General features: G+C 44.0%; 1 protein-coding gene across 4 annotated transcripts in view; it reads right to left on the bottom strand.

Moving 5' to 3' along the window:
• LOC111959602 (protein TANC1) overlaps positions 1-12,799 on the bottom strand; it is a 173,837-nt gene that overhangs the window by 107,836 nt on the left and 53,202 nt on the right. For all 4 annotated transcript variants that reach the window (XM_023981286.3, XM_023981287.3, XM_023981289.3 and 1 more), the window contains exon 3: positions 1,896-2,105. In XM_023981286.3, the coding sequence (XP_023837054.1) occupies positions 1,896-2,105 (210 nt within the window). The remainder of the gene's footprint in view (positions 1-1,895; positions 2,106-12,799) is intronic.

Raw genomic sequence — 12,799 nt, 5'->3', positions numbered from 1 at the left:
GCAGTTTGACACTTACCTGTGAACAAGAGAGTGGAGCACCGACCCTCAACCATCCCCCTTTGCCTTCTTCTCTGACCCCATATTAACTAGTTCTCTCCTCTGCTATACCTCGTTAGTACTTCTTTACCTTCAGAGTGCCTCCATAGCAGTGTGTGACTGTAATGAACACGGGCCTCGCTCTTCACTCTCTGTTCACCTTCACAAACCCTGTCCTCCCTCTCCCTCTCTTTCCCTCTCTCTCTTTCCGTGACAATGTGCTTTTCATCAGAGCTGCCTTTAATGGGTTTAATACAATCATGGCAAATACCAATACCGCCTGGAGGATAGAGAATAAAAGGTGTTTTAAGTTGAGTAGGAGGTGAGTCAGTGGGGGCTGTGCACTGCTCAGGCAAACTTACAACACATTCAGATGTGGCTTTCACATTCCTTGACCTGACTACGGTTTTGCTTGGCTTTAACAAATATAGCTACCGTTTCTTGTTTTAGCACAATAAACTTCAGAGTAAGCATATTTGTAGACGAAGGCCCCTTTTGAAAACAAAGTTAATTTGCATAACATATGCTGCTTGCTTTATAATACTCACTAATCCAACRTTCGAATCGGAGAGTACTGTGTGGAGAGATTTGGGGAAAAAGAGCATAGCAAATGAGGTTGAGAGGGAAAAAGCTGAGGCAACCACAATCTCTCAAATGAAAACAGTCTGGATCAGAGAGTACTATTCCCAAGCTAATCTGTAGCTGAAATTAGAACAGGAGACAACTCCCCCATTAGAAACCTAATTCGAAACAGGCAAAAATATACAAAAATATAGTTCCAATTTCCAATACAGTTGGAGCGAGTGAAATGTACCTCATCCGTAGAGATTTCCACATTTTCAATGATAAATCTAAGCATTTGCTTGAGGTGTAGAAAATATTTCAGCAACGACCTTAAGCAGACATAGCCTTGATCTGAAACCACACCAGTGGCCTAGTTGTATCTAGAAGCCAACAGCATACTCGCCAGCACATCTTATACTAAAGGCTACATCAAAGCACAGAACACTCAAAACAAAGASTAGACACCACACAGATGAGTCCCAGATGTGAGGCCAGAGTGACCACTTAAAGGATTTCTATCCCCTTTGCTAAATCTTCACAAAACAAAGACTCCAGATACAACGGCCCGGGCAGCTTTGAAGACGGCTGCACACGCCCGCAGCTGTTGACAGCCATGTTCTCAACACGGAGAAAGAAGGGGGCAGAGGAAGAGGACCGAACAATTCGACACTGTGTATACACACGCCCCCGTTAAGAACCAATTGGGTGCTGACAAGCTCCGTCGTTGTGAAGACCACCATCCTGACAGAAGCTGATCAAATAAAGAGGGAGAGATGGAGGGCTGAAGAGGAGGGATACAGGGAAACAAACAAACCCTTTACCCTCCTCCACCCTGTGTCACTCAAACACACTGGACCCACGTGGAGATGGAATACAGTGCAAACGCTGAGTGGTCTTGTTTTTTCCTCTCTTTTCGACAAGCTGTTTTTCAAGGATAACAACCGCAAGGCAGCGTGACATGTTTAGTGGGAAAAGCTGTAAGCTACCGAAATTGTGGTTGAAAGCAAAAAGGATTGTGGATCCTCAGGCGCTGTGTCAGATGTTCAGCAGTGACACAAGAACAGCTAAAGCAAGACAGGAAACCTCACTTTCAGAGGACGTCCACCGAGACTGAACCAGTCCCAGCCTGGGATGAACACGGCAGAGAAACGGCGGGGAAACAGTACATGCTCATAGCACTTCACGCCTGGACTGGTAAATGTAAGTGTAGGCGTGTATCTATTGCAGTAATAGTAGTGCTGTAAGCCTAAAAGTGAGAGAGGTGAGGTGTGGTTGGAGGCAGTGGTAGTGCTTACCAGGGGATCTCTTGCTGGAGCGCAAGGGCATCATGTAGGACTGACGAGGCAGCAGGGGAGATGAGGGCAGGGACATGGACACGCCCTTGGCCAGGCTCAGTCTGAACACATCCTCTGGTACATAGGGCTGGTGGAGGCTGCCAGGCTCATGGATTTGGGGTGCACCTCCGCCTGGCGGGCACCTTCGCTGGGCACTGTGGAGATCACCCGCTGAGGAGAGAGGATGGAGGACACTGTTTAGGRCATCCTTCGGCAAACTGGATTATAGAGGCGAAGCTTTTACACATCAAATACATCAAACCTTTCAAAATCTCCATGGGGCCAAAAACTGATTTGAGATCAGATATTGCCAGACATGTGGACTCCTGAATGTCTAATGGACTTGAAGGCATTCAGACAGCAGAACGAACCTATCCTCCCAGGGAGGCTTTCCTCTAATGCTGTGTTCCGCACAGTCAGATGCGGTTTGTGGAGAGCTGCTCCTAGCCACACTATGAAATCAAACAGACAGTTTCAGATGTCTTTAGGATACCAAGATAGGTCCAGATCCAGAGAGTGATCATGATCATTGGTACTCCAGGACAGAATCAGATACACACATCCTGAGTGAATGGAGCCACATGCCGTGTGGTTTAACCTGTCATGGGCCCACGCTGTTTCATCTAACACCACGGGGCTCAGGATGTGGCACGACACCCAGTTTGCYGCATAAATAAGAGTAGTGTCATTGACCACGGAGCCAAGATGACCTGTGTGACTCATTGACCAAACCCCCGCTGCTGAAGAGGTTAACCCACAACCTTGGACAAACTCACTTGAGCAAATATTAGCAATTACTCTTTTGGCTCAGTAAATTCATTGTACAGCTCATGTGTATGGAATGAATAATGATCAAGATCTAATGTCTTCAATTCAGTGGTTCAGRGTGCAGCAGCTTGACAAGCAAAATGCAAAAACATGCCGTTATTGATGCAATAGGTTACTCCAAAACAGAGTACAGTATCTACACTGTGCACAGAGCTGAACTCTGTGGGATCCAGCTAACAGCAGATAACCTAACTTGTGGGAAAGTGCCCTTTYAGGTCTCCTCTGAGTGCATTAAGACTGATAAGCCATTCTAGAAACCCACTACCCTGTAGGCTAATCCCCAAAAACATGGGAGGCAGGGATAGCTTCAGAGAGTACTGTATGGAGCCCTCATGTTCCCATGTTGCTCCCAATCTTTGTGAGAAAATAAGGGTCACTTCCCATTTATCACGTACTCCTCAGCTCAAGAAGCATTCCTTCTTGAAAAAGAAAACACAAGAACCTGTTCTGCAAGTTTATGGCCTCAGCTATAGCTTGGAGTCTTTCCCATCATGTATAGTCTACAGGCTTCCTGTGTTAGACACAGTGAGCACTTAGGCCAAAGCTGTTTCTTCCAAACAGTTCCCTGGAGCGCTTGCTGGGGATGACCTGGCTCAAGACCTGCTAATAATTCCGATTTAGTAGCCCAGAGTGCTAGATGGAAAACGCAGACCCTTCACCAAGAGCCAACATCGAATGGAAAGACCATTCTCAAGAAGTCATCTCTTCTGTTGAATCGAAATGTTGCCCTCTCAGGCTCTCGTCTAACCAACCACACATTAAAATGTCTGAATGATGAACCTCTAATAGTACTGCTGCTCATGCGTCAAGAGACAGGGCAGGCTGGATCATAATCACAGATGTGGGGAGCCATAGTCTTGCCCATTAGGCTTGGCTCTGTATGGCTCTGTTCTAAGGACCATGCCAGCCTCTTGTTTGGGACCCTTTTCCCAGATGATCCATGGTTTGTGTCCCAAATGGCACCCTATTCCCTACACAGTACACTACTTTGACCAGAGCCCTATAGGCCCTGGTCAAAAGTAGTGCAATATATAGGGAATAGGTTGCCATTTGGGACGAAGCCCATGACGCCAGTCTGGACCGTGAGGCTGAACCAATGGGAGAGAAGCAAGACGCTAGTGGTCTGCTGCTTTTAGCCAGCCAGCCAGCGCTCGGTTCCTAAGGGGAAATGAGTGTTGGCTGCTGGGAATAATATGCAACAGAGCGCTGTGTTCTCTCTGGGGCCTTGCCACAGAGGACACAAAGCTGTCTTGTGTTTAAAGGGCTCTTAAACAAGTAAGAATGCCAGTAACAGGAACTGGCCCTGGTGCAATGACACCTCCGCAATCTTCCAGACGCTTGTGAAGTGTTTGACCACGCAGCTGATCTGAGCCCTGTGGTCAGCATGACCTGGTCGTGACCTTCTGACCAGAGATCACAATCCATATTCAATAGATTCAACCCACAAAAACAGATCTGTTAGTGGGCTATTATTGAATGGCTAACAAACATGACACATTTGTGTAACTCACTGACCATACTGGCTAGAAGAACCTCACGCACTTGTACAGAATAAATGATCAGCTAGGTTAATTTCTGAAGCTGATCAAATGCCAAAGCCGGCAGATCTTATATCAGTAGAGCTACTGGGCTTGTTTAAACATCCACAACAGAACACTGCCATGGATATAGCAGGCTGCTCCACCCACACATGAAACCGCACATCCTAGACTAAAGACACTAAAGACATTCAGGGACTCATCTCGACCAATTACACCACCCAGAGACAAGGGAAACTCCACACTATGCTTTGGTACGGAAGATCCTGATTCTTTCTGCATCCATTTTCAGGATTTGCCCTCACCACCTAATCTAGCCTATGTTCACCACTACTAGACTAGACTATTATTGAAACAATGTCTGTTACTTTACCAAGGCAAAAAAAAAATATGGTTCAATGAAGACAATGTGAGTTGGGAATAGACAAAAAAGGTTTTCGTTAAGGTCATTGAATTATGAAGATGAGCGCAAGCACAGACCTCAGAGGTCAAGCAGTTTGAGCGGGACCTCCTCCGTCGCTAAGCTAGTTGTTTGCAGTAACAAATGACCACACAGCTTCACCAAGGTGTCAGGGTGTTATACGACAGGGTTGGGGGGGAGGACAGATAGAGAGAGAACCCCTCAATTCATGATGAATCCAAACGGCTCAGAGTTACAAGGGCAATTAACACAGACACTACTACCGTATTACAATACCACTTTTGAGAAGTAGCCATCAAAGAGGAGGGTTGTATTTCACTAGGGGGCTCTGAGAGGGAGGGAGGGGACTTTTATCACAGTGCTCAAGTTATGCAGGGTGCCAATGGTGACTTCAGTTTGTCCTGTTTGCCAGTAAATGATGTAGGCCTAAATTCCTACACAATTCTCAGTCTCACATTTCAAGAGCTAGACCTGTTTACAATGACAATATCCTCATTGTCACCGTATCTTTTTCGCTTGTAAAACTAAATACCAGTCCTTGACTGAATGTCAGATCATAAAACCCCCTTTTCGAGTGAGCTCATTTGTGCAGCGCTGCTAGACAGTGGGCTCTACTTTTCAGCCATATTGCATGCTAAAGACATTATGACAAAGTTGTAATTAGGGCTGATGCTTTTGAAAACAAGAGGCGCCACAAAAAAAAAGCTGGCATTAAAACAGTTGCTGGCTGGACAGGCTGCTGGCTGTGTGTTCTGGTCGCTGCACTGCCATCTGAACCAGAGCTAAAACCCAGAGGGAAACAGTAACGTAAACTCACCATGGGCTATTTCAGTTGCTTTTCCTCAAGTCCTGGCCCAGGCAAGGCCTGCAATTTCAGYCCCTGCTGTGGTCCAAGGAAATCAACCCATTCTAATTATAAAGCCCTGCACCAAGACGATGTAAAAATGATTACAGTCCTTTTCATTCTCGTTTCTCCCTAATCAAAGAGGACCAAGGCCAATGAGGACCTGCCCTACCCATAAAAATATAATAATGATAATAATTCAAGTAATTGATTAAAGATTTAAGTGGAAATCAATTACTCGACTGGAAGGGTTTTAGGCAAACTCATAATCGCCTGTAGCCATAGACTAGAACGGGGTGATGGGTGAGGGGAAAATGTGGCAATTTGCATTATGCATTTAAAAGGGTGATAAAAGAGGAGTTCAAATATTGTGCCTTCAGAAAGTAGTCACACCCCTTGACTTTTTCCACACTTTGTTGCGTTTTACAGACAGAATTCAAAATGGATTACATGTATATATTTTGTCACTGGCCGACACAYAATAYCTCATAATGTCAAAGTGGAATTACGTTTTCTAAAATGTTTACAAATGAATTACAAATAAAAAGCTGAAATGTCTTGAGTCAATAAGTATTCAACCCCTTTGTTATGGCAAGCCTAAATAAGTTCAGGAGTAAACATGTGCTTAACAAGTCACATAATACTGTAAGTTGCATGGACTCACTCTGTGTGCAATAATAGTGTTTAACATGATTTTTGAATGACTGCCTCATCTCTGTACCCCACACATACAATTATCTGTAAGGTCCCTCAATCGAGCAGTACATTTCAAACTCAGGTTCAACAACAAAGTCCAGGGAGGTTTTCCAATGCCTCGCAAAGAAGGGGACCTATTGGTAAATGGGTAAAAAAAAAAATAGGCAAACAATGAATATCCCTTTGAGCATGGTGAGGTTATTAATTACTCTTTGGATGGTGTATCAATAAACCCAGTCACTACAAAGATACAGGCGTTCTTCTTAACTCAGTTACCGGAGAGGAATGAAACCACTCAGGGATTTCACCATGAGGACAATGGTGACTTTAAAACAGTTACAGAGTTTAATGGCTGTGATAGAAACTGAGGATGGATCAACAACATAGTAGTTACTCCACAATACTAACCTAACTGACAGAGTGAAAAGAAGGAAGCTTGTATAGAATAAAAAATGCAAAAAAATGCATCATGTTTGCAACAAGGAACTAAAGTAATATTGCAGAAAATGTGGCAAAGCAATTAACTTTGTCCTAAATACAAAGTGTTATGTTTGAGGCAAATCCAATACAACACCTTACTGAGTACCACTCTCCATATTTTCAAGCATAGTGGTGACAGCATCATGTTATGGGTATGCTTGTAATCGTTAAGGACTGGGGAGTTTTTCAGGATAAAAAAGAAACGGAATGGAGCTAAGTACAGGCAAAATTCAAGGGGAAAACCTGGTTCAGTCTGCTTCCCACTAGACACTGGGAGATGAATTCACCTTTCAGCAGGACAATAACCTCAAAACACAAGGCCAAATCTACACTGGAGTTGCTTACCAAGAAGACAGTGAATATAGCTGAGTGTCTGAGTAACAGTTTTGACTTAAATCTGCTAGAAAATCTATGGCAAGACCTGAAAATCGTTGTCTAGCAATGWTCAACAAMCAATTTGACAGAACTTGAAGAATTTTTTAAAGAATAATGGGCAAATTTGCACAATCCAGGTGTGGAAAGCTCTTAGAGACTTACCCAGAAAGACTTACAGCTGTAATTGCTGCCAAAGGTCCTTCAACAAAGTATTGACTCAGGGGTGTGAATACGTATGTAAATGAGATATTTCTCTGATGATTTACCTTATTTACATGAGTGTTCAGACCCTTTGCTATGAGACTCGAAATTGATCATTCTTGAGATGTTTCTACAACTTGATTGGAGTCCACCTGTGGTAAATTCAATTGATTGGATATGATTTGAAAAGGCACACACATGTCTATATAAGGTCCCACAGTTGACAGTATATGTCAGACCAAAAACCAAGCCATGAGGTCGAAGGAATTGTCCATAGAGCTCCGAGACAGGATTGTGTTGAGGCACAGATCTGGGGAAGGGTACCAAAACATTTCTGCAGCATTGAAGGTCCCCAAGAACACAGTGGCCTCCATCATTCATAAATGGAATAGGGTTGKAACCACCAAGACTCTTCATAGAGCTGGCCGGCCGGCCAAACTGAGCAATCGGGAGAGAAGGGCCTTGGTCAGGTAGGTGACCAAGAACCCGATGGTCACTCTGATAGAGCTCCAGAGTTCCTTTGTGGAGATGGGAGATCCTTCCAGAAGGACAACCATCTCACCAGCATTCCACCAATCAGGCCTTTATGGTAGAAAGACCAGGTGGAAGCCACTCCTCAGTAAAAGGCACATGACAGCCCGCTTGGAATTTGCCAAAAGACACCTAAAGACTCTGAGACCATGAGAAACAAGATTGAACTCTTTGGCCTGAATGCCAAGCGTCACGTCTGGAGGAAACCTGGCACCATCCCTACTGTGAAGCATGGTGATGGCAGCATCATGCTGTAGGGATCTTTTTCAGCGGCTGGGACTGGGAGACTAGTCAGGATCAAAGGAAAGGTGAACGGAGCAAAGTACAGAGACATCCTTGATGAAAACCTGCTCCAGAGCACTCAGGACCTCAGACTGGGGCAAAGGTTCACCTTCCAACAGGACAACGACCCTGAGCACACAGCCAAGACAACGCAGGAGTGGCTTCGGGACAAGTCTCTAAATGTCCTTGAGTGACCCAGCCAGAGCCCGGACTTGAACCCGATCGAACATCTCTGGAGAGACCTGAAAATAGCRGTGAAGCGACGCTCCCCATCCAACCTGACAGAACTTGAGAGGATCTGCAGAGAAGAATGGGAGAAACTCACCAAATATGGGGTATTGTATGTAGGTTTTTGAGTGTGGGGACAATTTAATCAATTTTAGAATAAGGCTAAAATCTGGGAAAAGTCAAAGGGGTCTGAATACTTTCCGAATGCACTGTAAGTCAAGGGGTTTGAATACTTTCTGAAGGCACTGTATATACGTCTAACTATAAAGTGACTATAGGGGCCTTTTATTAAATCTGAGTTATAGAGTTATTAGAACAGAGTCAAATTAGCAAATCGTTATGCCGCAGTACACAAAGTATTGATTTCATATTGATATCCAAAGCAAATGTTTGTTTCATGCAGGGTAGTCTATATTCAGTCCGTCTGGCAATGTGATCAACCACACAAAATAAAAGTCAACCACAGTGAATTTAAACCGATTCCTTTTTCCTGCATGGTTTATGAGGCCCATTTTCCTCCTGCTACCATTTGAGGTGATGTTTGGTAGCACAGCTGAATGCTTCAAAATGTCTTTCAGGGTGTAATTTTGGATTGTGTCACCCCCCTTTCAGAGCAAATCTGTGCACTGGAATGTTATCTGTCACTCTCAGTGAAGAAATCCAAAGCCCCCCCACCAGCAGTGTACTTGCTCGACCGACCCTCAGTTGCAATACCCTCTGAACAAAGGAGATGTAACCTTGAGCAGGGATGAGCTTACGCCAGACAAAAATACGCTTAAAATTCAAATCGTGACACTTGGACCGCCGCAGAAGCTCAGACTTACAGTACATTCCTTATGGGCTTTTGCTTGTTTACATGAAGAAAATCATATTCATGATTTGCCTCGCAATACAGTTGGCCTGATATTTTCATTTTGTGTGTGTGTGTGTACACTAACCTCTATTAGTTTCTCACCAGTTAATTTGATGAACCACTGAGAGAAAATGAAGAAAGGCTATAATGAATGCAGATTCTTTTTGTCAACACACAAAGCCACATGACCGTAGGACATTACACCAATGGGGAATTCTCACGCTAGACTGAGTGCCAATGAGGCTTCACAGTGTACTTCCGAGACCAGGGTGACAGTCTCACAAAAGCTGTCAAGGTTAACACACAGGCAGCACACAGGGACAGAGAGAGAAAACCTGAGAGGGAAAGATATAAATGAAGTGGGTGATAGGGGTAGTTAGTAAACATCAGTGTGTACATGATAAAATAGCAATGAGTTTTAACCAAGTATACTAAATGAGTCTTCTTTATCTTTAAGTAAGTCCAGTATGGCTGCCTGTCTGAGTGACTGCCATATCAGCAACCGCTCTTGTCTAGACTCATCTCTAGGGGAAATCATGCAGCCTATCTGGGATTCCTGGAGGGAAATATATTTTCTCCCCTACAAGACCCCTTTGGTCAGCCAGCTGTAGTCACGGCAACAGTCAAAATATCACCCAAGCTGGCAAAAGACTCAATTCTGAGAGGACCGATTGAGTTAGTATCCAGGATAATAATATAATTCCACACATTCCACAAGCTTCAGAGTATGTTGGCTACTTGGATACACATTCCTCAAAAATGCATTTCACCTGTGTGATAACATCAGTCACATAGAGGAATCTATCTCCACACGGCAGCCCAATTTCTGTCTGTGACACTAAAGAGGATCAAGAGAATATGCAATCACAGTTCATCATCTCTTCCTTCTCAAAAGGCTTCACCTTTCAAATTTATTACGCTCTCTTGTTTATGAAGAATGCCACAATGCTCTTTCCACACAAAGCATCCTTCAGACTAAAATCCACTGACAGTATTTCCTCAATGTTCAGTTTCCTGAATATCAATAGCCTGTCAGAGACGAGACCCACTGGCAGTGTTAAAAAACATCTGTGTTGAAGAGAATTCATTAAGTCATCTCTGCTGGTGGTCCCTGGGGAAAGAAACTCATGCTGACTGTCTCTTTTAGCTGCAGCATGTCACTGAAACTCCCCAAAAAGTTTCTGAGGTGAACGAATGAGCTGGTTAAACCAGAGGCTGAAGCCGTGCTGCAGGCAATCATGCAGGCAGACTGCAGAATCATCCTGCAGTAAAACCTCTGATGCTCTGTAGTGGCCCGTGCACTGGAATGTCTTCACCAGCCTCCCCTGAGTTACAGGGACAGAGGGAGGGGGATGATGGGAGAGGGAGGAGGCGATGGGCAGCCAGCAACCATGACATTTCCCATTCCTCTTCATAAATGGTCAATTGATGCAGGTATGGGAAACATATCTGGGCCAGACAATGTCTTTACCACATGGTTTATTTCAAGCTGGTTTCAAGCAGAGAGGCAAGAAAGGGCATTGGAAGCGTGGGGAAAAGACACGATGTGCCAGCTGATACTGCATGAAGCTGACAGAAGCCCAGGGAAGGTTTTAATTAAATCATCATAATCTCTGTAGGAGAAGATATGAATACCAATGAGGTGCCAAGCAACACAATGAGATAGAGAGAGCTCTCCCACAGAGCAGCACAGGTGTGCTGTTCAAACCAGTCGGTTGATCTCAAAAACACACATGAGATTCACACGTATCATAAGGACTTAACAAGTCTGTCAGGGCTAAGAAAAGGGAGCTGGCGGTGGGGCGATGTGAGGATACCTGTCTCTAACTTCATTTATCGCTCTCGAGGTCAACATCCAGAACACTGTTACAGTTTTAAGAAACTACAGGAGAGCATGACCTTACTCCCATCACTCAGAAGTGAAGAAAAATAATTATCCACAAAGCATGTCCCTGTTTTACCTGAGGACATCATCTCATCACAGCATATATTTTCATACCTAGTTTACCAGGTGCTAAAGGGGTCAAAGACAAGCAGATGTGGGCCTAATGATAATTTGTGGGGTCACAAATACATATGTTACAAAGGCAATGGCAGCAGTGTGATTAGAGACAAGAATAGAAAGAGAATAACATCCTGACAGCTCTTTCTCAACAACATACTGAGTAGTGATGGGGTGATATACACTATATATCTGTTTGGGGTCACTTAGAAATGTCCTTGTCTTTGAAAAAAGAAAAGAAAAAAAAGGCCATTAAAATAACATCAAATTGATCAGAAATACAGTGTAGACATTGTTAATGTTGTAAATGACTATTGTAGCTGGAAACTGCAGATTTTTTATGGAATATCTACATAGGGGTACAGAGGCTCATTATCAGCAACCATCAATCCTGTGTTCCAAAGGAACGTTGTGTTAGCTAATCAAAGTTTATTATTTTAAAAGGCTAATTGATCTTTGGAAAACCCTTTTGCAATTATGTTAGCACAGCTGGAAACTGTCGTGCTGATTAAAGAAGCAATGAAACTGGCCTTCTTTAGACTAGTTGAGTATCTGGAGCATCAGCATTTGTAGGTTCGATTACAGGCTCAAAATGGCCAGAAACAAATAACTTTATTCTGAAACTCGTCAGGACTCATGCCAAATTGCCAAGTAACTGAGGATCTCGTACAACGCTGCGTACTACTCCCTTCACAGAACAGAGCAAACTGTCTCTAACCAGAATAGAAAGAGGAGTGGGAGGCCCGGGTGCACAACCGACCAAAAGGACAAGTACATTAGAGTGTCTAGATTGAGAAACAGATGCCTCACAAGTCCTCAACTGGTAGCTTCATTAAATAGTACCGCAAAACACCAGTATCAACGTCAACATTGAAGAGGCAACTCCGGGATTCTGATCTTCAAAAAAATATGGATAAGAATAAGAAATAAAAGTAACAAGTAATAAAAGAGCAGCAGTAAGATAACAGTAGCGAGACTATATACACGCATCCTCTTCAACCGATCTCTGCCCGCACCCGCCCGCCGTCTAGCATCACTACTCTGGACGGTTCTGACTTAGAATATGTGGACAACTACAAATACCTAGGTGTCTGGTTAGACTGTAAACTCTCCTTCCAGACTCACATTAAGCATCTCCAATCCCAAATTAAACCTAGAATCGGCTTCCTATTTCGCAAAAGAAAGCATCCTTCACTCATGATGCCAAACATACCCTTGTAAAACTGACTATCCTACCGATCCCTGACTTCGGCGATGTCATTTACAAAACAGCCTCCAACACTCTACTCAGCAAATTGGATGTAGTCTATCACAGTGCCATCCGTTTTGTCACCAAAGCACCATATACTATCCACCACTGCGACCTGTATGCTCTCGTTGGCTGGCCCTCGCTTCATATTCATCGCCAAACCCACTGGCTCCAGGTCATCTATAAGTATTTGCTAGTTAAAGCCCCTTATCTCAGCTCACTGGTCACCATAGCAGCACCCACCCATAGCATGCGCTCCAGCAGGTATATTTCACTGGTCATCCCCAAAACCAATACTTCCTTTGGCCGCCGTTCCTTCCAGTTCTCTGCTGCCAGT

The sequence above is a fragment of the Salvelinus sp. IW2-2015 genome, linkage group LG36 (genome assembly GCF_002910315.2).
Source record: "Salvelinus sp. IW2-2015 linkage group LG36, ASM291031v2, whole genome shotgun sequence".
Lineage (NCBI taxonomy): Eukaryota > Metazoa > Chordata > Actinopteri > Salmoniformes > Salmonidae > Salvelinus > Salvelinus sp. IW2-2015.
This window is presented reverse-complemented; position numbering and strand designations above follow the sequence as displayed.